Genomic DNA, 22,604 nt, shown 5'->3' on the forward strand with positions numbered 1-22,604 from the left:
AGTCTGGGTATTCACCCACCAAGTGGTGGCTGATACTTTTGTGAAATGCGATAAAAATGAGTTGCTAGAAAAACAATCACATGCTTGGTTATCCCGAAAATGTCAGAGTGCTATAAAAGGTTCTAAACGCTTGCCCTCTGTTTCTGTACTTAGCTTCTCCTGAACCAGTCAGATACAGTTCAGGGAACAGTATGGATTTGCAGGCCATACTGTGAGCACATATGCCTAAAAACACAGCACCCACATCCACACGTAGAGACCAGAGCCTGAGAAAGTGAATGATGGAGAACAGGATTCTTGTGTCCCTGTGGCCAGTGCAGTAGGAGAGCTCCCCTCTGCTCCCCAGAGCCCTGCTTCTGGGGCGAGTACTGCATACAGACGACAGAACACAGACAGGGTGGAAGGGCCTTCGTGGCAAGCCTCCGGGCCTTTCAGGGAAGACAAAAAGAAACCTCTCCACTTGCTCTGGAATTCTCTTCGTCTGCCAGACCTCTCTAACTCCTTCTCTCCCCATGCAATCTTCATTCCTGTGTGTGTTTTGGGGTGGGGGGTGGGGGTGTTCAGGAAGACAAGGTTCCTAGGTGAAGCCCCTGGGACAAGGAGCCCGTCTGCAGCAGAAGGAATCCTGGCTTTTCAATGGAATTCTTCCCAGAAACGTCCAGGCACTTCTGTAGCTTCCCTGGGCTGGAAGAAAGGGAGGAAGGAAGTCGTGGATAGCCTTGGCTCACTCTCTACTTCTTCTTCCCACCTCCACTCCCACCCCCAGAAACCCAGACAAAGGCATCCAGTTCCTGATCTCCCGAGGCTTCATCCCCGACACCCCCATCGGAGTGGCCCACTTCCTGCTCCAGCGTAAGGGCCTCAGCCGGCAAATGATCGGGGAGTTCCTAGGCAACAGCAAGAAGCAGTTCAACCGCGATGTGCTGGAGTGAGTGCCCCTCTCCCCACGCATGGCCCGGGGTCCCACAGGACACAGGGGAGGGAACAGGACCCCTGGAGTCTGGGCCCGTCGCTGTATCTTGACCAGCCTCTGTTTCCCCCTCCTGGGGTCCTGCATTTACTGAGCGGGCTCCGGGCTGGGTCCCACTGAAGGCGCCAGGGGTATAGAAATGGTCGAAGGAGACGAAAAGGCCTCCCTCCCTACTACCCTGTGGGGCCAGAGAGGAGGACTGGGTCTACACGGGGACCATCTCTGCCTGGTGAACAGACCCTCAGCCCACCCCTTGCTGCCGTCTGCCCAGCCCCTGAGCCCCCACTGGCTGGCTTGCTCCCCATGTGGGTTCAGTTTCATATTGGTGGAGGCAAACACAAGTCAGGAGAAGGGAGTTAGATGGGTTTTAGAGCAAGAAAATACAGTGATTCCATAAACATACGTTTACCACCAAGATCAACAGATGTTGATCGCTAGTGCTCTTGGCTCTGTTCACGTGGAGGCGTGGGCAGGTGAGAGCCCCCAGGTCTGGGGTGGCATCCTTGGGGCCTCGAAGCCACCTTGCCCCTGGCAGAGAGAGAGGGTGAGGCCCCATAAAGTTTGCTCCAGACCCCCTTCTTGAAGGTCATCATGCTGTCGGAAGCCTCTCCCTGGGAAGTCAGCAGACGTGTTTCTCGGGGGTTCTGAAACAATCTCTCCCTTTCGTCTTGCTCTTGGAGCAGCAAGGGGCTGTTGTAGGAGGGACAGGGGTCTCCTGCCCGAGGGTTTGGGAGCAGCCTGACTGGCAAGATTGTCACTGTGCCTGGAGCGGGAGCTCGGAGACCTGGCTTCTGTTTATGCAGTGGTCTTGGTGCTGTGTCTTTGGACAAGTCTCTGCCCTGGGGGCCTGCAGTTCCCTGCCCGTGGACTGGAGGGGGCTGGATTATGAGGGGTCGTCCCATGGTCCTTTAGAATCCCTGTCACGTTCCTGAATCCACTCAGTCTAACTGAGTACAGTCCGAAGAGCAGGGGCTTGGACACATCTGAGGGACCTTGAAATCCCAGGCTGCCCCTTAGTTGACAGAACTCAGTCCCCCCCTATTTGGACAATCAGACCCTCCCCCACTAGTGCTTAAGATGCTCTGAGGGTCTTGCAGAGGAAAATGAACGGATAAGTTTGCTTCCTTCCTCCTCCTTTCTTCTCCCTCTCCCTCGCCACCCCCCCCACTTCTCCTCAGCATCAGCCCTGCTGGGTAGGGTGCCCTGAAGGGATGCCCTGAGGAAATGATACAAAGAGGAGAAAGATCAAGTTTTCTCTGTCTCCTTTCGCACAGGCTTTCCCTCCATCTAGCTCTTCTCTCTGGCCTTTTCATCTGCTTTTGTCCCTGTTCCACTCCTGCCCCCCCCACCGCCCTGTTTCCGTGGGAGGGTGAATGGGGGTGTGCTCTCCTCAATGCTTCATTCTCCTGGCTCCCTGCGGCCCTGGGGGACCCTGCTTTGTCTCTCTGCTCGGGGGGCTTCCTGCTTCACTCCCAGCCCTGACTGACTGTCTCCTCTGCCCTCCCCAGTCGCCCTATGGCCTGGCCCTGAAATTCTGACCTGCTAGGTCCACGGTGACCTGGCACACTGGGAACGCGCAGTTTTCCGGCAGCCCCGGTGGTGCGGGTGCCCGGCAGCACAATGCTAACTAATTGCCATCCTCCCTGGGAAACCGAGTGTGTGGGCTGGAGACAGGCAGCCCCCGTGGGGAGGGGCGCCGCTGGGAGCCTGGGACCAGGCTGGCAGCTGAGGTGGGGAGCAGGCTAGGGATGAGGGGGCAGTGTGGTGGCAAGACAGAGCTGCTCCTGACAGGGCCTGCTCTGAACCCCGGCTCTGCTCCTCTCGTGCTGGGAGGCCTCCTCTGGGCCTCGGTTTCCTTACCAGAAAAGGGAGCAAGAGGGTCGGGCGGTGCGATCTCCAAAATCCCTTCAACTCCTGTGACTCTGAGATCTTACGTATTCCTCGGTGTCATTTTCTCACACTGGGATGGTTGCAGAATCGTTCGCCCTAAAGGCCAAGGCCATGCTTTGTCAGGCCACCGGGGCATCCCAGAGCAGCCTGGGGGCTCCAGAGCCGGGAGCTCACAGTTCCTGCCACAAACACGCAGTGCCTGCTCCAGGCTGGGAATGAGGCTGTGCTGGGCATCCCTGGGAGTACAGGATGGGGGCAGGGAGGAGCAGGCGTGGCCGTGGCCTCAGGGGAACTCACAAACCCTGGTGTCAGTGGGAGAGATGAGCAGAGGAGGGCGGAAAGGGAGACAGGGAACCTCCCGCAGGCCTAGGGGTGTCAGGAGAGTGGAGTGCGGAGCTGAGCCCCCTCCGCCGCTGTGGGTGCCTCGGACCCTTGTGCCATATTTGCCGGCACACCCAGCCTCCGCACGGAAACAGCACCGAAGGGAACCTCTTCACCCAAGTCCGAGTTTCCGCCTGCCTGGCTTGTCTCCTGTAGGGTGTCCGTGGGAGATGGGAGGCAGGAAGGGGGCAGGCACTCACAGGGGAGCCAGATGCTGGGGTTCCGGGGGGGGGTTCAAGCCAGCTCTCCCGCCACCTCTGGGCATCTGCTGCCTCTTCCTTACGCCCACCAGAGAACACACACAATAACAAAGTCACCAGTGCCATTTTGCCCAGGCCGAAAAGGCTTCATTGGGATTCTGCACAGCATCCCTGCCCCCGCCTGGTGACATTCAGCATGTCTCGTCCGTTCTGTACAAAGCTGCTTGCTGAATAAAAGGACATAAATCACCCATCCCCTTGGAGACTGAGACAGCCCCGTCCACTGCACTCTTCGAGATGTAGCTGGGCAGGAAGGGGAGAGGGTGGAAGCTTCTAGGAGGGGATGGGGCGGGACCCCAACCCCTACCACCTACGGGCCTGTGGAGAAAAGGAAGATAGAAGGGGCCAAGCAGAATCCACCTTAGCTGCTGGCCTACGCCGTGACGTCGCCTCCGGAATCGGGCCCTTGCTGCTCTAGGAAGCTGATCTCTTCGTCCCTCAGTGCCCTGATTCCATAGCAGATCCGTTCCAAGAAGAAATGTATTGAATCAGGGTGTATTGAATTAGTAGGAGGCATCCTGAGCTCCAGAGGCCATGTCCATTCCACTGTTTACCTGGGAAGGGTTTGGTTTTTATAAAGGAGAAAAGGGCCTGTTGCCTCGCTTGTCAAATGGGGACAATAGGACCCACGTCATGCAAATTACAGTTTTAAAATGCATGTAAAGTGCTTACGTCAGTGACTGAGGCTAAGTCAGTTCTTTACAAATATTAGCTATTTCCATTATTATCTTTCTCACTTGGAAGCACAGGGCGGTAGACGCCTCCCTAGCCTGGCCCCGGCCCGGTGGGGGGATCCCTCAGACGCCTTAGGTCTGGTTGGAGATCAGGTCCACTCCCCAGACAGCAAGAAATTGCTGGAGCTTGCTAGGGAGGGAGAGGAGCTCATTTGGGGGCCATCCTGCACTCTAAGGAAATCTTCTCTGGTGCTGAGAAGAGAAGGGCCCTGGCGGCCTGGCCTAAGGAGCCAGACATCAGCTGGGGTTAGGATCCTGGGGCGCTGGAAGCTTCTCCCTCTCAGTTTTCACATGGCTGGGAAATCTGGCTCTGCTCTATTTCCCTTCTGAAATGTTCGCCTCAGCAGTTTGAAGGCCGGTGGAGGGGGGAGCGTTCCATGCTGGCTGTGAGCAGGCTCTTTTCTGGGCTGGGTGATCTTTTCTGAGGGGAATCACAGGTGCATGGCGGGTGTGGGTATCTCTCATTTCCGTGGAAGTGCACGGAGGGCAGCTTTTGGGCTGAATTGCCAGAAGGGTTTCCTGGATGTTCCTTCTCTCGCTGCGTCTACTCCGTTTCTTGTTCAATATTAGAATTTGACATTTTAGTCAGATCGCATTATTTCATTTCCTTGGAAATGTGTTGGCCAGAGTGTAACAGATTTGTTCTTCTGAGGGGACATTCAGAAATGAAGACAGATTGCCTGTCCAACTCAACAGGCTGGGAGGTGCTAGCCTTTCGTGGTTAGGAAGAAATTATTTGAGAATGTCTTGCCCACTCTGCCATGGGTAACCTCAGAATGGTTACTTTGTTTCTGGGGAATTCCACCAGGAAGGAGAGAGCAGGCTGGGGCCCAGGCTGGCCCTTATAGGTCTGCAGGAGGGTGGGAAGAGGCCCAGGGCAGGCCAGGATAGACTCTGTGTTTATTTCCACTGCTTTAAAAACTTGACACTGCCACCACCCAGCAGGATAGAAGGACAGGGTCCTTCTTTTTTCTTTTAATTTAATTGTATTTTATTTAAATTAAGTTAATTAACATATGGTGTATTAATCGTTTTGGAGATAGAGCTCAGTGATTCATCAGTCACATATGACACCCAGTGCTCACTACATCATGTGCCCTCCTTACTGCCCATCACCCAATTACCCCATCCCCCCACCCAGCACCCCTCCAGCAGCCCCCAGTTTGTTTCCTGAGATTAAGAGTCTCTTATGGTTTTTCTCCCTTCTGATTTCCTCATTTTATTTTTTCTTTCCTTCCTCAGTGATCTGTTTTGTTTCTTAGATTCCACATATGAATAAAATCATATTATTGTCTTTCTCTGATTGACTTATTTCACTTAGCGTAATACCCTCTAGTTCCATCCACATCATTGCAAATGACGAGATTTCATTTTTTTGATAGATGAGTAATATTCCATTGTGTGTGTGTGTGTGTTTATTTATTTATACCACATCTTTATCTGTTCATCTGTTGGTGGACATCTGAGCTCTTTACACACTTTGGCTGTTGTGAACATTGCTGCTATAAACATTGGGGTGCAGGTGCCTCTTTGGGTCACTATATTTGTATCTTTGGGTAGTAGTACAATAGCTGGGTCATATGGGAGCTCTATTTTTAACTTTTAGAGGAACCTCCACACTGTTTTCCAGAGCAGCTGCACCAGCTTGCATTCCCGCCAACAGTGTAGGAGGGTTCCCCTTTCTCCACAATCTCGCCAACATCTGTCATTTCCTGACTTGTTAACATGAACCATTCTGACCAGTGTGAGGTGACATCTCATTGTGGTTTTGATTTCTATTTCCCTGATGTCACATGACGTTGAGCATTTTTTCATGTGTCTGTTGGCCATTTGTATGTCTTCTTTGGAGAAATGTCTGTTCATGTCCTCTGCCCATTTCTTGATTGGATTATTTTTCTTTGGGTGTTGAGTTTGCTAAGTTCTTTTTAGATTTTGGATGCTAGCCCTTTATCTGTTAAGACATTTGTGAATATCTTCTCCCATTCTTTCGGTTATCTTTTGGTTTTGTTGACTGTTTCCTTTGCTGTGCAAAAGCTTTTTACCTTGATGAAGTCCCAATAGTTCATTTTTGCTTTTGTTTCCCTTGCCTTTGGAGATATGTCTATCAAGAAGTTGCTGTGGCTGAGGTCAAAGCGGTTGCTGCTTGTGTTCTCCTCTAGGATTTTGATGGATTCTTGACTCACGTTTAGGTCTTTCATCCATTTTTAGTCTATTTTTGTGTGTGGTGTAAGGAAATGGCCCAGTTTCATTCTTCTGCATGTGGCTGTCCAATTTTCCCAACACCCTGTGTCGAAGAGACTCTTTTTTCCATTGGATATTCTTTCCCACTTTCTCAACTATTAGTTGACCATAGAGTTGAGGGTCCATTTCTGGGCTCTCTGTTCTGTTCCACTGATGTATTATCTGTTTTTGTGCCAGTACCATACTGTCTTGATGATAACAGCTTTGTAATAGAGCTTGAAGTCCGGCATTGTGATGCCCCCAGCTTTGGTTTTCTTTTTCAACATTCTTTTGGCTATTTGGGATCTTTTCTGGTTCCATAAATTTTAGGATTATTTGTTCCAGCTCTGTGGAAGGGGGTCTCTTCTAAAAGAGAAGGCTTTAGGTTTATGGCCTTGACCCCTCACCTCTCCAGTGCCCTTTCCCCTGATCTCCCCCCCCCACCATTACACACGTACACACACAGACAAGAGATTTTCCTTAACAATAAAGAGTAATGAACGTTTTAGACCCACTTGCTCCTGTGTGTAGAGATCTTTGGACTTTAAGTGTGGGGCGAACAAGTCCAATGTTGAGATTCCCTTTGGCTTGGTCACATTAGTGTATAAGTTGGACTTTCACACAAAGATCTACCACCTAGTCCCTTCATGATATTTTGGGCCCTAGCTCTGGAATGTTCTCTCAGTCCCTGTGTGACATTCAGGTGTGCCTTCACCTGGCCACTCTTTTAAGTGGGATTTCTAGGGAGTAGGATTCTAGGGAAGGGGCTTCCTAGGATTACAGTACTCTGGGGCTTGTAGGAGGGTCAGCTGTGAGTGAGTAGGCTGTGAGATGTAACAGTGACAGCTCACATATATCATGCATTCACTGTGTGCCAGTTGGCACTGGGCCAAGACCCATACGTTGAAAATCTCATCCCATCTTCTCAGCAGCTCTATTAGGTGAGTGCTATTAATCTGTGCCAAATGAAGGAACCAAGGAACAGAGAGGGTAGGTAACTTGCCCACAGTCACAGAGCTAACCAATGGCTGAGATCTGAAGACAGGCAGAATGGGTCTACAACCTGAGCCCAGAGCCCGACACCATCCTTCCTCTCTGCCTCATCTCAAGGCAGGTGTGGTCCAGATGACCTCAGTTGTGAAATGCAGTGCAGGAAGGCCCCTTACATGGCCTGCTTGTCCAGCCCTCTCATTTCACCCAAGCAGGAAGAGAGGACCAGAGAGAAGAAATGACTAGTCCCCTAGCTAGTGGCAAATTGAACAAAATCGGGTACTCCTACATCCCTTGACCCATGTTTGTTGGCTCTGCTCATTCAAGAAGAAAGCAAAACTGAGAAATGGATCCATACATCTCGGGTCTGAGCTGGATCAAGTTTCCTCTCTCCCCGATAGGAGGATATTTTCAAGAGTTAGTGAATGAACATCTAGAGGTGAAATTCCAGGCAGAGTTAACTGCTGATGATGGAAAAGGTCTCAATCCCTATGCTAGAAGGGACTTCAAATTCACTTACTCACTTCATATGTCAATTCAGATTGGGTGTCCAGGTACATAATGAAAACCGTCATCTCTGAAGCTTTGTTATGTAGCTTTACATACACAGTCTCTTTTAAAACTCAGAACCACCCGTCCACTAGAGGTCCTAGGAGTCAGCTCCATTCTATAGGTGGAGAAAAATGAGGCATGGAGAGTCTAGGTGACCTGAACTGAGAGGCTCAATGATGGAAGCAAGATTCAGCCTCGAGGGTGTCTGACACCAAAGGCCTGACTTCCCATGCTGCCCATTCTTAATACCCTGGAGCAGTGGTTCTCAAAGTGGGGTCCCCGGAACCGCAGCAGCAGCAGCAGCCCCTGGAAAACTGTTAGAGATATCAATTCTCAGACTCCACCCCAGACCCACGGAGTCAGAACTCCGGGGGCAGCAACAGTGGGTTCACAAGCCAGCCGGGTGGTTCGGAGGCACACTCAAGTTGGAGAATCCCTGGCAAGCGGGGATGCTGGCCGGCCCAGTGAAGGGAGAGTCCCCTCCAGGCATCCACACTGGCTTTGAGTTCATTCGGGTAGTTTCGACTTCGTTCTTTTGGTTCCTGAGTCCCCAACGTGTGACCGGCAGCCATCCCTTTTGAGGACCTCCCAGATGAGACTCTTTGTCCCCATGTCGTCACCAGGGATGCTGGCAGGTCCTCCTGCGTCAGCTTCCCTCTGTTCTATTTTCTGAGCCACATCACACTTTTCCAAAAAGCCTTGACCTTTGTTGAGCATGTTATGAGTTCTGCCTCACAAAAATAACTCTCTGGCGGATGGGGATATTTTTAATTGAATTGTATGAGCCAAGAACTGCAGAAATAAAACCAAGGTTCCTACATCCCATGGCAGTGGGCGGTTTCATCTTCCATCCTAATCCTGGAGCCTGGACTCAGTCCCCGCCTCGAGCACCAGGGCCCCCCCTGCTGTCGGTGGGCGCTGCACTCTCGCACCTCTTCTGAGCTCAGCCTGAGCCTCACCTTCCAGATCTCTGCTGTCTCTTCTGGCCAATTAAAAATCCCTGCTGCTATCATTACCTATTTTCAGCTCCCAGTCAGTTCCTTTGTCTGCCAGACACAGTCTTGCTATCGTAAAAGAAATAAAAAAAAGTTGAGATGACGAAATTCATTTTGCTCACAGTCGTGTACGATGCTTCACCTCCTTGCAACACAAACCGCTTCCACGCACAGATCAGTATTAACAAACCATTTTCTGCAAGGCTGTACCTGTTTATACAGATGCAGGGAACATCTGTGCTTCTGCTCCCCACAGCCCCTGGAAGGGGCTTGCACAGGAAAGAGAGGGAGAGAGGCCCGAGTAGAAGCTCCAACTCTTCATGATCCACTCACTCGCTGATCGGAGGCCCCACCCTGGGCAGGTGCAGGCAGGCCCTGCTGGAAGCGGCTTAATGGGCACCAGTTTGCCCGGCTTCTTGTCACTCACTTGCTCGTGCGTGCGGCACGAGCTCGTGGCAGGCACAGGCTTCCCACTGCCTTACTGCCTGCGGTCTGGCATCCATAGGGCCGTTTCCTAGGCAGCTCTGCCCCGTCTAGGGGGCAGCTCTCGATGATCTTGGCAAAGCAGGCCCAGCAATCCTGAGCCACTGGGCAGAGCTCCCAGAGGCTCAGGCCACTGGTCTCCCTCCCTAGCTGAGCACACGCTCCAGGTCCCATTCATTCGCCCAGCTGGTCTCTCACTCACGCATTCATTCATCCCAGAAACGGTTATTGAATTCACATGCATGCCAGGCATGCAGAGAGTGAGAGGCCTCTGCTGGAAGGAGCGCAGAGCCGGGTGCGAAGACAGGCAGATAAATGTTATGGCACAAGGGACAACCGCGGCGGTCGACAGAGGACTGTCCGGGAGGTCCTGGAGAGATGGATAGCTCACCAGGGACGTTGAGGTTGGGGCTGGGCAGCAGGAAGAAGGACAGCATGTACAAAAGTGTCAGGCTTGAGACCCAGACTGCGGAGGGGAAGCCAATATATGGAAGGGTCAGGAGAAGCTGGGTAGAAGTTGGGGTTTGCTTGGCCCAGAAACTGGGGCTTCAGACTACGGATGTGGGAAGCCTTGGGAAAAAAGTAGAAGCAGAGGAGTGAGTGACAGGACTAAATGGGTGTCCTTGAAGGATTGTACTGGAACATGACTTAGAGGCAGGGAGACTGGTTAGGAGGCCATCGCAGGCACAGTCCTGGGGAGAAATGTTGAGACCCTGAGCTCAAGCAGTGGCCACGGAAGGGAGAAGTAGGTGGGGCGGGGAGGCGTGGCCTGGCAGGTGCGCTGTTGTGGTAGGGGGTTGCTGATCCAAGGAACAGCCTCCATAGCGGCTGAGATTTCAGAACCCTCCCTCTTAGCATATGAATTTGTTTGTGCTTCAAGCTCTCTAGGGTAATTTGTGAAATTATACCAAATAAACATGTGCATATTTTCAGTTTGGGAAGGGAGATGCTGGGGTCGGGAACATTTGATCTGAAGAATCCCTCAAACCAGGTATTATCAAATATTTACCGGGAACAAGCTGAAATATTAAATAGCCACTGAAACATGCCGTGTGCGCAGGGTGACTTCCTTGCGAGACATGCCAGCGCAGCCTGTGGGCTTGTGAGTGTGCCCAGACCACTCTGACTGCCATTCAGACCAGAGCACCCCCATGAGGTCAACAGTGAGAACTCAGAAGTTGGTTGGCTTCGATCAAACGCACAGTTGATTGTTTACTTGGCCCCTCTGGATTCAGCAATGTTGTCTTTTATTAACAATACAAATCAACCAAAAAGAAAATTAACTAGTTAGTGATGAATAATAACATGGAAAGGGGGAATTCATCACAAGAGATACACACGTACGAGTGGTGGCAGGGGACGTTCAGAGCCACAGTGATGGATGAGGCCACCTCAACAGAGGTGTTAAGAGGGAGAAGCGAGACTAGTGGCCGGCCCTAAGCTGGAGGCCAAGGGAGGGAGGCTCTGGATGGAGGAGGGGCACCCCCAGAGATGAAAGAGTCAACCCAGGGGAGGGTGGTGTGAAGAGAGTGGGAGAGAGGAGTGTTTCAAGAAGGGAACGATGAACCGTGTCCGTGCCACCAAGAGGCTGGTGGGATGAGAAGCTGGTGCCATTGGACTCAGCAACGAGGCAGCCAGCGTGGCCTTGACAGAAGAAGTTTTAATGGAATGCTGGGGTAGATGCTTGGCTGGAGTGGGTTGAAAAGTGAATGGGATTGAGGAAGTACAGACAGCATGGGTAGGGACACCTTCTAGAATTTTGGCTCCAAAGAAGAGTAGAGAGAAGGGGTAGTGACGAGAGGCAAAGAAGAGCCAAGGCAGGGTCCTAATTCGTGAAATAGGAAAGACAAGGCTCGGGGTACTAAGGGGGATGATTTAGTAGACACTAAGTTGGTACTACCTGCAAGACCATCTCAGACTGAATGGGTCTTAACTGGCCGTCTCAATCTCTCCTCCTGCCTCTGAGTCCACCCCATCTGGACTCCACTTAAAAATTAGCACCACCAGCCCTCAGGTGCTCAAGCCAGAGCTCTGAGCTAAGAACAGTCTTTAGTAAATGTTAGTGCAGAGGCCGTGTCCCCCACTGGTCTTGGACCCTCCCCTTAGAGTGGAGAGGTCCTGCTGGGGGAAGAGGCCTCACAGGAGCAGGAAGCATGGGGCAAGCCCCTTTGTGGTCTCAGTTCTGCCTTCTGCAAAACGGGGAGATTATACGCCAGACAAGACCACGCAGAAATGTGTGATGGTTTTGACCTTAAAGATCCTCTAAGAGGAGAGACAGTCATGGGTGGACACCTGCTGGGTGGACACAGTAGGATGGGTTTGGAAAACTGTCAAACAGTCTGCACCCCACAAAGATTCCAGGGTGGCAAAGAAGGATGGGGAAGGGGTGATTTTACGGTGGACCCAGCAAAATAAGAGAAACCGTGGGAAAGAGGGAGAGAAGAGGAGAGGGAGAGGAGGTCTCCATGCAAAGCTGAGCTGGCCCTTCGGGAGAGAAAAAAGCATCATGCTGAGTGGAAGGACGAAGGTTTGGGTGATTGCAGGATGGCCGAGGCGTCTGAGGTGAGGATCCACTGGGGCAGGCTTGTCAGGAGAGAGCACAGCCTGGTCTTGCCAGCTGCCGCGGGCGGCACAGTCCCCACCAGGAAGACCCCCGGTGGTCCCCTGGGGCGAGGGAGCGAAGCAGCCCGTCATTGCCCACTCTGTATTCCAACGCCCCCCAGGAATGCTGCTGTTGACTGTGGCCGTCTCTGCTTCTGGGTCTTTCTTAGAGAGTGGGGGCAGTCCTGAGCGCTTACCTGGCTTGGACCCCAAGTCTCCAGAGAGGAAGGCATTTGTCTTCTCAGGGATGGTAATACCCTACCACCACTCAGAACAGCTTCTTCCCTGCCATCTGGGGTTTGGCAGAACACACTGAGATTTTTTTTCCCCTCGGGATCTGAGAGCCCCAGGACACCATCAGCCCATCGAACATTGATGCCCCATGGTGGCAGTCCTCCCGGGAGGAAGGCGCGAAATAAGTGCGCACATGCGTGTGCGTGTGTGCGTGTGTATGTGTGTGTGTGTGTGTGTGTGTAGGGGGCTCTGCATCTGTCTCTTCCTCCTTCCATTGCCCCCTCACCACCACCCTGCAAAAGGAGCCTCTGACAGCCTGACGGGGGATCTGTGTGCCCCCGGGCGCTGCTGTCTGGTGGCCCATAAGTTTCTGGATTCGCCTTTTCCAAAAAGCCTCCACACAGGCTGGACCCGCTCCTACCCTGGCCCTCAGCTCTCAGCCATGGCTTTTCAGGTTTTTAAGAATTGCCTGGAGAGCTTGGGAAAAATGCTGATTGCCAGGTTTCGCCTCTGCATATTCTAGTCTGTAGATCTGGGATAGGCCTCAGGGGTCTGCATTTTACCAAGCCATCTCACAATTCTTACAAGGGGCCCTCGAGGACCTGGGGTGTAGACTCCCCACCCCACGGCCCAGGTGACCTCTCACAAGGTCCTCCCCATCATGCCCTCCCCCTCCCCCACCCCATCACCCATCCCCTCCCCGCCCTGCCTCCCTGGTGGCCTGTGGCAGATTTACTCCGCACTCCCAGTCTGCGGCTGGCATTTCCACCTGGCTGAGTCTCGGGCTCTGGGCTCATTACTGGAGCTTTCAGCCGCAGCCCCGAGCGAGCCAGTGAGCAGGCTGCCGGTCACCTGAGTGAAGGCCGGGAAACTAGGCCATCGTGCTTGGCCGAGCAGATCCCACTTTCTCCCAGCTGCTCCACTGCTTCCTTCAGCTGCCCTCGCCCCCTGCCATGGTGCCTGGGGCCTCCCACCCCCTCAGAGGCCTGAGGCTCCCACCCCCGCAGAGCAGTGGGACAGAAGGCACAGAGGCTCTGGGAAAGACGCCACAGAGGGCCTCAGAGGCCCCGCAGCAGTGGGATGGACAGACTGACGGGGCAAGTCCTAGGCAGCAGCTGGGCGCCTGGCCGGGGCACCAGGGGCCAGCCTGGGGTCCTCTGGGTTTGGCCAGCCTGGGGCACACCACCCTCCCTGGTGGTCTCCACATGTCTGGTAGGGGCAGAGATGAGCTTGTGCAGCCCACTCCCCCCACACACCCGGGCCACCCTGTCCAGTCCGTGGTGTTCTCCACCTCCATGTCCTGTTACTTTCTGCCTCTCTCCTCTCCTTCCTCTTTGTCTGTCTGTCTCTTTCTCTGTCTCTCCCCAATTCTGTCTCTTGTTCTGTCTCTGTCTCTTCCCTGTTTTGTGGGTCTTTCTTGCTTCCCTGTTCACCTCCTTGCCCCACTTTTTCTGTCTCTCTTGCCTTCTCTGTCTCTATGTCTTTGTCCTCCCTGTCTTTCTCACCAGACTCTGTATCCTCTGCGTCTCTCACTGTCTCCATCCCTGTCCCCACGCTGCCCTTGCCTCCCGGGCTCTAGCTCCTGGTCCCCTCGCTGCCAGTCCGCACCCACCGGTTCACCTCCTCCAACCAGCCTCGTGGTCTGGGTCAATCATGCACGATCTCTAACTCCTGACTGTGTTGGGCTGGGGGACACGTGGATATGGGTCCCATGATGCTGCTCTCAGGGCTCACCTGCCACCTGGGGAGGACCTAGGGAAGAGGTAACATGCTGCTGAGAAATCAAGAGTGACCTCTCCCAGGGCTAGACCCAGAGGCTTCCACCACCAGCTGCCCTCTGGGGGTTTTCAAAGGAAAGCCCCCAGGACGGGGCGGGGGGTGTTTGGAGTGGGGGGGTGGCGGGGGGGGGTATTTGGCCTAGAAGGCCCTTCCTGATTGGTCACTGGGACCCCAGGCCCGCCCCCAGCAGGGCGGGCTGTCCAGCGGGATAGGGAATTGCACCTTGCACACTGCTCCTCAGTTTCCTTGGGTTGAGGGAGGTTCAGGGGCCCACCTCTCCTCAAGACCCCTCCACCCCTCCCCCGCCCCCAGCTGCGTGGTGGACGAGATGGACTTCTCCAGCATGGAGCTGGACGAGGCCCTGCGGAAGTTCCAGGCTCACATCCGCGTGCAAGGGGAGGCCCAGAAGGTGGAGCGGCTCATAGAGGCCTTCAGGTAGGACCCCCTTCTGTAGCCTCCCTCCCCTCCCCCAGCCCTCAGAACACATGCCTGGGGGCACGTGGGACCGGAGATACTGTGGGGGGGGGGCAGCGGTTAGTGCAGGGCTGAGGAGAAGCCCTCCTGGTGAGGCAGCGGGGGTGGTGGGCTGCGTGGGATGGAGGGAAGGGAAGAAAAGGGACAGGAGCCCTCAGCCCTTGAGGTCGTTAGGCTGGAGTAGCGCTGGGCTCCCCAAGTGGACTGCGGGTTTCTCCCTCATCCTGCTTCTGTGCAAGGTGATGGGCTCCACGGGTGTGCGACACCTGCCCCGTCCTCTCAGTGGAGAAGAGGACCAGTCTAGAGGGAAGCTAACCACCATTACGGACCGGATGCCCTTGGGGAACCAGCTTACGGCCCCAACAGCCCCCAGTCTCTGGAGTTCAGGGACCGGGGGATGAGGGGTTGGGGGGAGAGGATGTAACTGGGCAACCCGCTCCATGTCCCCCCGACAGCCAGCGCTATTGCATGTGCAACCCCGAGGTGGTGCAACAATTCCACAACCCCGACACCATCTTCATTCTTGCCTTCGCCATCATCCTCCTCAACACCGACATGTACAGCCCCAACATCAAGCCTGACCGCAAGATGATGCTGGAGGACTTTATCCGAAACCTGCGAGGTGAGGAGGAGGGGGAGCAGGGGTGAGGCCACAGCTCGGACCCCCGTCTGTTCAGCCTTAATTCTGTGAGCCTGATTCCACTGGAGATGGTCACTCCAGCAGCCAAGGGCACGGGGACGCTGCTACCTGGTCTTGGTCACACATAGCAATCTGGGAAGGCTGCTTGAGTGCCAGGCATCTGGTCAGTTTACAGGAGCCATTGCCACCATCCTAGACCTTGGGTGGGTACCCCTTGTCCTCCACGGAACGCCCTCCATGGGCTGACCTCTAGGTGCGGGCACCACAGCCAGTGCCGAGGTATACCAGCCTGCACAACATACAATGACATTTAGGTCTTAGGTCTGCTTATGTCCGCCTTGCAGATGTCATGCAGCCACCAGCCAAGTCCTTCCCTAAATGACATTGTGCAGCCCCTGGCAGGGATCAGAGCAAAGCTGGCAGTACGGGATGTGTGCTCAACTGGGTTTTTTTTCTTTTCTAGCATTTAAGAAATCAAAGCCATACATGCACGTAATTTAATAAAGTCAAATAATTCCACAAGGCTTGCTACAAAGTTCATCCCTGCCCTTGTCACCACTCTCCTTCCTCAGAAGCAACCAATCTCAATTTTGTTTTGCTGTATATTATATGTCTTCTATAGCGCTAAACAACATACTTCTGCTTCTTTTCTTATGCCTTTTTTCTAATTAGTATAAAAGCCGATTGTAAGGTGTATAAATCTGAGGGCTTGAGGAATGCTTGAATGTATGAATATACATGTGTGTGATCATAGCCAGCTCACGATCTAGATCATTTCCCTGATCCCAGGACCGTCTCTCCCATCCTGTCCCATTCAGCACCCCTGCCCAGGGACAGCTCTCCTAACTGCCATCCCCGCTGACCAGCTGGGCCAGTTCTTGAACTTCTTACAGGTGGGATTAAATAGTACACACACTTTGGTTCATTTTATACTTTTGTTCTTTTTATATGAGACTTGTTCATTTTTTAATCTTAAGTATTATTAATTTCTGTCTTAATCAGTTCAGGCTGCTGTAACAAAATATCACAGACTGGGTAGCTGATACACAACAGACATTTATTTCACACTGTTCTGCCCGCTAGGCCACCCAAGATCAAGGCGCTGGCCAAGTTGGTGTTTGGTGAGCACCCACTTCCTGATTCTGGCTGGGCCCATCCACCTGTGTGCTCACATGGCGGAAGGGGTGGGGAGCTCTTCGTTGTTGTTGTTGTTGTTTTAATGACACTAATCCCACTTATGACAACTCTATCTTTATGACTTCCACACTTTCTAAAGGCCCCACCTCCTCATACCATCCATTTTGAGGCTTAGGATTCCAGCCTATGCATGGGGAAGGGGGACACGAACATTCCGACCACGGCCATCTCCTGTTGCAGAATCCAAGGATTAGCTCTCTTTCATCCACCATCCCCAGCCCACCCCACTAAGACGACACTGCGTTTATATTATTAAGACATAAACACAGTCCAAAGCTGAGTCTGGAAGGATGTCATGATTACAAAGTCTTTTTGTTTCTGCTTTCCTTGGAGTGAAGTGAGCACTTGTGTTCTTCTTCTCTTTGCTTAGCTCTTTAGGTACACGCTACTGATTTCTCTCCAAATTCCCCATCCTAAGTATCACGTCCCTCTCAACCCATTGAACCCAGGGAGGTGTTCTTCTTGGAGTCTCCCTCCCGGAGCCTTTAGCTGCTCCAGTCTGTATGGGATCCCTTCCCCCATCATCTGGGGCCCCCCTTTACCTTGCTTCTATGTTCGGTCCATAGTTCCTAGATTTTATGGCTTGCTCATTTCTTTTTTTTTTAATTTTTTATTAACATATAATGTATTATTAGTCCCAGGGATACAGGCTTACACACTTCACAGCACTCACCATAGCACATACCTTCCCCAGTGTCCATAACCCCAACCACCCTCTCACTATCCCCCTCCTCCCGGCAACCCTCAATTTGTTTTATGAGATTAAGAGTCTCTTATGGTTTGTCTCCCTCCCGATCCCATCTTGTTTTTCCTTCCCTACCTCCCAAGCCCCCAACTTTGCTTCTCAAATTCCTCATATCAGGGAGATCATACTATAATTGTCTTTCTCTGATTTACTTATTTCGCTCAACATAAATACCCTCTAGTTCCATCCATGTCATTGCAAATCGCAAGATTTCATTTCTTTTGATGGCTGCATAGTATTCCATTGTATATATATATACCACATCTTCTTTATCCATTTATCTGTTGATGGACATCTAGGTTTTTTTCCACAGTCTGGCAACTGTGGACATTGCTGCTATAAATATTTGGGTGCACGTGCCCCTTCGGATCACTACGTTTGTATCTTTAGTTGTAAATACCCACTAGTGGTTTGCTCATTTCTAATTCACTTCCATAGAAAAGGGGCACAGGGGGCAAACTTTCTGAGAACCTGTGTGTCTGAGTATAGCTTTTTCTACCCTCACTCTTGATTGGGAGTTTGGCTGGGAAAAGAATTCCAGATTGGAAACAGGGAACTCAGAATTCTTAAGGTGCTGCTCCATTGTCTTTTCACGATGGTGCTTCTCTGCCATTCCAATTTGTCTCCTTTTGCATATTAATTTCTCTCTCTCTCTCTCTCTCAGAAAATTCACAGGCTCTTCTCTTTGTCCTTTGTGTTCTAAATTTTCATGATTTTTCACCTCCATTTTGTTCTTTTTTTAAAAACTGAAGTGTAACTGACATCCTGTTAGTTTCAGGTAAACAACAGAGTGATTTTTATACACTGCGAAAGCAGTCTAGTTACCATCTGGCACCGCCCAAAGTTACTACAATGTTATTGACTCTGTTTCCTATGCTATATATTACATCCCTGTGATTTAACTTATTTGTAACTGGAAGTTTGTACCCCTTAATCCCCTTCACTTATCTTGCCCACCCCCAACCCACCTCCCCTCTGGAGGTGTTCTCTGTATTTATGAGTCTGTTTCTATTTTTGTTTTGTGTGCTCATTTGTTTCATATTTAGAGCCCACATATAAGTGAAATCTTATGGTGTTTTTCTTTCTCTTTCTGACTTGGCTTCACTTAGCACAGTAACCTCTAGGTCCACCAATGCTGTCATAAATGGCAAGATTTCATTCTCTTTTATGACCAATATTCCATTTTATATATATGTTACATCTTCTATATTGATCCTTATTTCAATTCTTCCACATCTTGGCCACTGTAAGCAATGCTCAGTGGACCTGGGGTTGCAGATATCTCTTCAAACTGGTGAGTTTCTTTATAGTTCTTTTCTCATCTCTTGTGCTAACACTAGGTTGATCCTTTAGTCTAGAAATATGTCCTCCAATTGTCGGGAAGTTTTCTTAAATATAGTATTTGATCATCTCCCCATTTTGTTTTCTCTGTGCTTTCTGGAATGCCTATTGTAAGGATGTTAGATCTCCTAGTTTGATCTTCTAATTTTTACAGCTTTCTATTTGCCATCTTTGTCTTCCTGTTGGACTTTTTTTTTTTTTTTTAAGATTTTATCTACTTGAGAGAGACAGAGAGAGCGAGAGAGAGCAGGAGCTGCGAGGAAAGGGAGAAGCAGGCTCCCCGCTGAGCAAGGAGCCCAATGTGGGACTCGATCCTGGCACCCTGGGATCATGACCTGAGCTGAAGGCAGATGCTCAACCCACTAAGCCACTCAGGTGCCCCCTGTTGGACTTTCTTGAAGATGTCTTCCGAGTCTCCTCCTTAAGGTTTTCACCTTACCTGTCATGTTTTTCATTTTCAAGAACATTTTGTTCTCAAAATGTTCCTCTTTTCTGGGATTTTACTCTTGTTTTTTAGATGTGGTATCTTCTTACATGTCTCTGATGGTATTTATTAAGTTGTTTCTCCCTGCTTGTCTCTATTTCTTCTGGCTTCCTTTTTCTGATTCCCTGTCCTTTTTCTCTTTTGCTTTATACACTTTACATATATACATGATGAAACTTGGCTGTTCTCTCATATTTAAGAATGAGCTAAAAGGCTGATTAAAAACTATAAGTATGGGGCGCCTGGGTGGCACAGTGGGTTAAGTGGGTTCAGCTCAGATCACTATCTCAGAGACCTGGGATAAAGCCCCGCATTGGGCTCTCTGCTTCGCAGGGAGCCTGCTTCCTCCTCTCTCTCTGCCTGCCTCTCTGCCTACTTGTGATCTCTGTCTGTCAAACAAATAAATACAATCTTTAAACATATATATATATATATATATATGTATAGGCGGGAGCTGCTGACCAGTGGGCTTTCTCATAGGGTGATTTAGTTGAGCTGCTTCACTGAGGGACCCCTACGGCAGCATCTTCAGATTTTTCTCATCTGCCTGTTGATTTCTCAGAAGAGAAATGTCTGATCTGTTGCCCAGAGGGTATGAGTCTGGCTGCCTTCGTTCTGAGATCTTCTGGGTCAATAGGACTAAGAGGGTCTCTTAATGTATAGACATCAACTCCATGCCCTAGTTTTCAGCACGGACTCCCACCTTTGGCTGGGCTTGCCCCCCACCCCCAACAGAGTTCCTATCTCACCTCTTGCAGAGGACAAACCCTCAGTCGGCTGCCAGAGTGGAAGAAGGGACAGGGAGATCTAAATGCTTTCTAGACTGATGATCGAGCTATGATCCTATGTCCAGCCCGACTTTACCTCTACTTTCAAGGATTCCTGTTGCCACATTCCAGAGCCTTTTGGTGGTTCTGTGGTGTATGGAGTGGCTTCTAACCTCGCTGCTGGCTTCACATTCCACTCTCTCACGTTTGCCAGTCCGGCTCATTAGTCCACTTCCCAGGTCACGTGGTGCCATTGTTTCTTCCCTGCCCTCTTTTAAAAATCCTCCCTTTGACCAGAATGTTGAGGAGGAACAGCGGTGTATGACCTGCTGTCTTCAGCTGGGAGCCTCTGTGGGTTCAGTCTTGGTCCCTGCTCTTTCTTGCCCCCAGCCTGATGTCTTTTAGGCCCTCAGGGGTGCTGCATGGCTAATGTGTCTGACTTGAAGAACCAAGGTCAGATGGAGAAGAAACAAGGTTGATACAAAGAGTTGCTTGTAGAAGGTATAATATCCTCTCACTAAGTTAGAAAATCTCTGAGCACACTTGCCAAAGTTGCTTTATTTTCCACTTTTCTCTCTTGTAAGAGAAACATATAGTCATTAAAAAAAAATAAAAGCTTTAGAAAAGGTAGAAAGAAGAAATTTTTTATTGCCTCTCTTTCTACCTCCGGAAGAAATTTGTTTCCATGCTGGTCAATTTCGTGCTACTATTTTTTTGTTGCCAGAGTGTAATGACTGTGAAGTAGGAGATGGATGTCAGGTCTCCTCCGCTTCTCTTCACCTGATGTCTAACCACCACCACCTCCCACGCTCCCAGTGAGGGAAGAATTGTGTCATACATGCAGCAACTAATCATGGGGCACCAGGCCTCTGTGTGGAGGGGTGCGGAGGGTCCAAGAGGGAGGAGATCCAAGAGAGAACAAGCTAGAACATCAGCTGTCAAGAGACTCTCATGGTGGGGACAGGGAGCGGGGTGGGGGTAGACAAATGCACGGAGGATAAGAGAACTACAGAAGCAAGGCACTGAGCAGGAGCATGGAGGCTGTATTTGGGGATGGGGAAAGAGGCGGGAGTGGGGAATGGAGGTTCCGGTCATGGAACAGCAGGAGATGAGGCTGCAGTGTGTGTTATATTATAGTATTCTGGTGCCTGGCTCAGGAGTCTGTCCTTAATTCAGTAGGTAAAGGGAGTTGTCACTGAAGGCTTTGGAACAGGGACAGGGGCAAAATCAAGGCCACCCTTGAAGAGACTCAGTCTGGTAGGGTTTCCCCTCTCTGGCTCCTGGCCTCTACGACCGCCCACCCTCCCTCCGCTGCCTCCCTGACCTTCCCTTCCCTGTCCATTGCTGGTAGGTGTGGATGATGGTGCCGACATCCCCAGGGAGCTGGTGGTAGGCATCTATGAAAGGATACAGCAGAAGGAGCTCAAGTCCAATGAGGACCACGTCACGTATGTCACCAAGGTGGAGAAGTCCATCGTGGGCATGAAGACAGTAAGTGCCCCCCACAGAACAGCACTCACCCCATGGGGGTCGCTTCCCATGGCTGCCAAGCCCCCCACCTTGAGCCTGCTTCTGTCTCCTGTGTGTCATCTCTTCCCATTCTCCTCCTTCCCTTTCAGAAACACTTTTGCATTATTTGGTCACTTCATAGTGATTGAATTCCCACTGTGTGGCACCCCCACACCCACACCATTTCCTCTTGCCTCATTTCCTCGTGGCTACCAGCCACCACAGCATGAGGGCTTGAGCTGAGGTGTTGGGAAAGACTAGCCAGTGATCTAGGGTTGAAGCATCCGGATGGCCCGATGGGGAGACTAAGCATGGGCGGGATGCTGAGCGTTCCTGAATGGTCCTACTGAACAGAAGACAGGAAAGAGCTAAAAAGCCTTCTAGACTCTGGTGTCCCAACCACTGGCTGCCCCTCAGTTATGACCTATGTCACAGGCAATATGGTCCATGCTGGTAATGATGCTTTATAGGTTACTACTCACACATCAGCAGAGGCTGTTCATGCCATAAATATAAAGGATGTAGAGTGGGTTCTGGTATTTCTTTCAACTTTCTCCTCCTAAATTGCTGACCCAGAAGCAACATGGGGATGTCATCTGAGCTCTGCACTGGGCTCCTCTGCACTGGGATGGTCCTTTTTGCCCAGACCCTTGATTGCTGAGGTCTTTTTTTTTTTTTTTTAAGATTTTATTTATTAGTTTGACAGAGAGTGAGAGTACAAGCAGGGGGAGTGGGAGAGGAAGAAGCAGACTCCCCACTGAGCAGGGAGCCCAATGTGGGACTCTATTCCAGGACCCCGCGATCATGACCTGAGCTAAAGGCAGACGCTGAACTGACTGAGCTCCCCAGGCACCTCCATTGCTGAGGTCTCAGCATCTGCCTGCTCTGCAGGTGCCACTGCAGTAGACTGTTACACACGGCCGATCCAAGGCCTCCCGGCCATCCCCTCCCTCCGGCATACTAGGATTTGGTGTACAGGGGACAAGGGGACGGAGGTGCAGCCCTGCAGCCGGCAGCCTGGGTCGTGGGGGGGCCCTCCAGAAGGTCTTAGAGGGAAACGGGTCGACGGCGGCCATATTTGAACAACCTGGAAGCTCTTTTCAATGGCCACGCCCCTGCTCCAGGTGCTGTCTGTGCCCCACCGCCGCCTGGTCTGCTGCAGCCGTCTCTTTGAGGTGACAGATGTGAACAAGCTGCAGAAACAGGCCGCGCATCAGAGGGAGGTGTTCCTCTTCAACGACCTGCTGGTGGTGAGTGGACTGGCCGGGCCGGGACACCCTGCGGCCCCTCCTCAGCCTCAGCCCTGTCCCTGGGGACCTCCTTCAGAATGCTGTAGTTATTTCTCTCTTTTGGTGGCT

At 51.6% G+C, this 22,604-nt stretch overlaps 1 protein-coding gene across 6 annotated transcripts in view; it reads left to right on the top strand.

The window, feature by feature from the left end:
• The window catches only part of IQSEC3 (IQ motif and Sec7 domain ArfGEF 3), a 100,889-nt gene that overhangs the window by 66,284 nt on the left and 12,001 nt on the right, over positions 1 to 22,604 (top strand). For 5 of the 6 annotated variants that reach the window (XM_045071606.1, XM_045071608.1, XM_045071610.1 and 2 more), the window contains exons 5-9: positions 767 to 928; positions 14,402 to 14,524; positions 15,019 to 15,185; positions 21,089 to 21,228; positions 22,371 to 22,496. In XM_045071606.1, coding sequence (XP_044927541.1) covers positions 767 to 928; positions 14,402 to 14,524; positions 15,019 to 15,185; positions 21,089 to 21,228; positions 22,371 to 22,496 — 718 coding nt within the window. The remainder of the gene's footprint in view (positions 1 to 766; positions 929 to 14,401; positions 14,525 to 15,018; positions 15,186 to 21,088; positions 21,229 to 22,370; positions 22,497 to 22,604) is intronic. The other variant, XM_045071607.1, reaches the window with a different exon arrangement.

This window comes from Mustela putorius, unplaced genomic scaffold, assembly GCF_011764305.1.
Source record: "Mustela putorius furo isolate JIRA1106 unplaced genomic scaffold, ASM1176430v1.1 tig00003988_pilon_pilon_pilon, whole genome shotgun sequence".
Taxonomy (NCBI): Eukaryota; Metazoa; Chordata; class Mammalia; order Carnivora; family Mustelidae; genus Mustela; species Mustela putorius.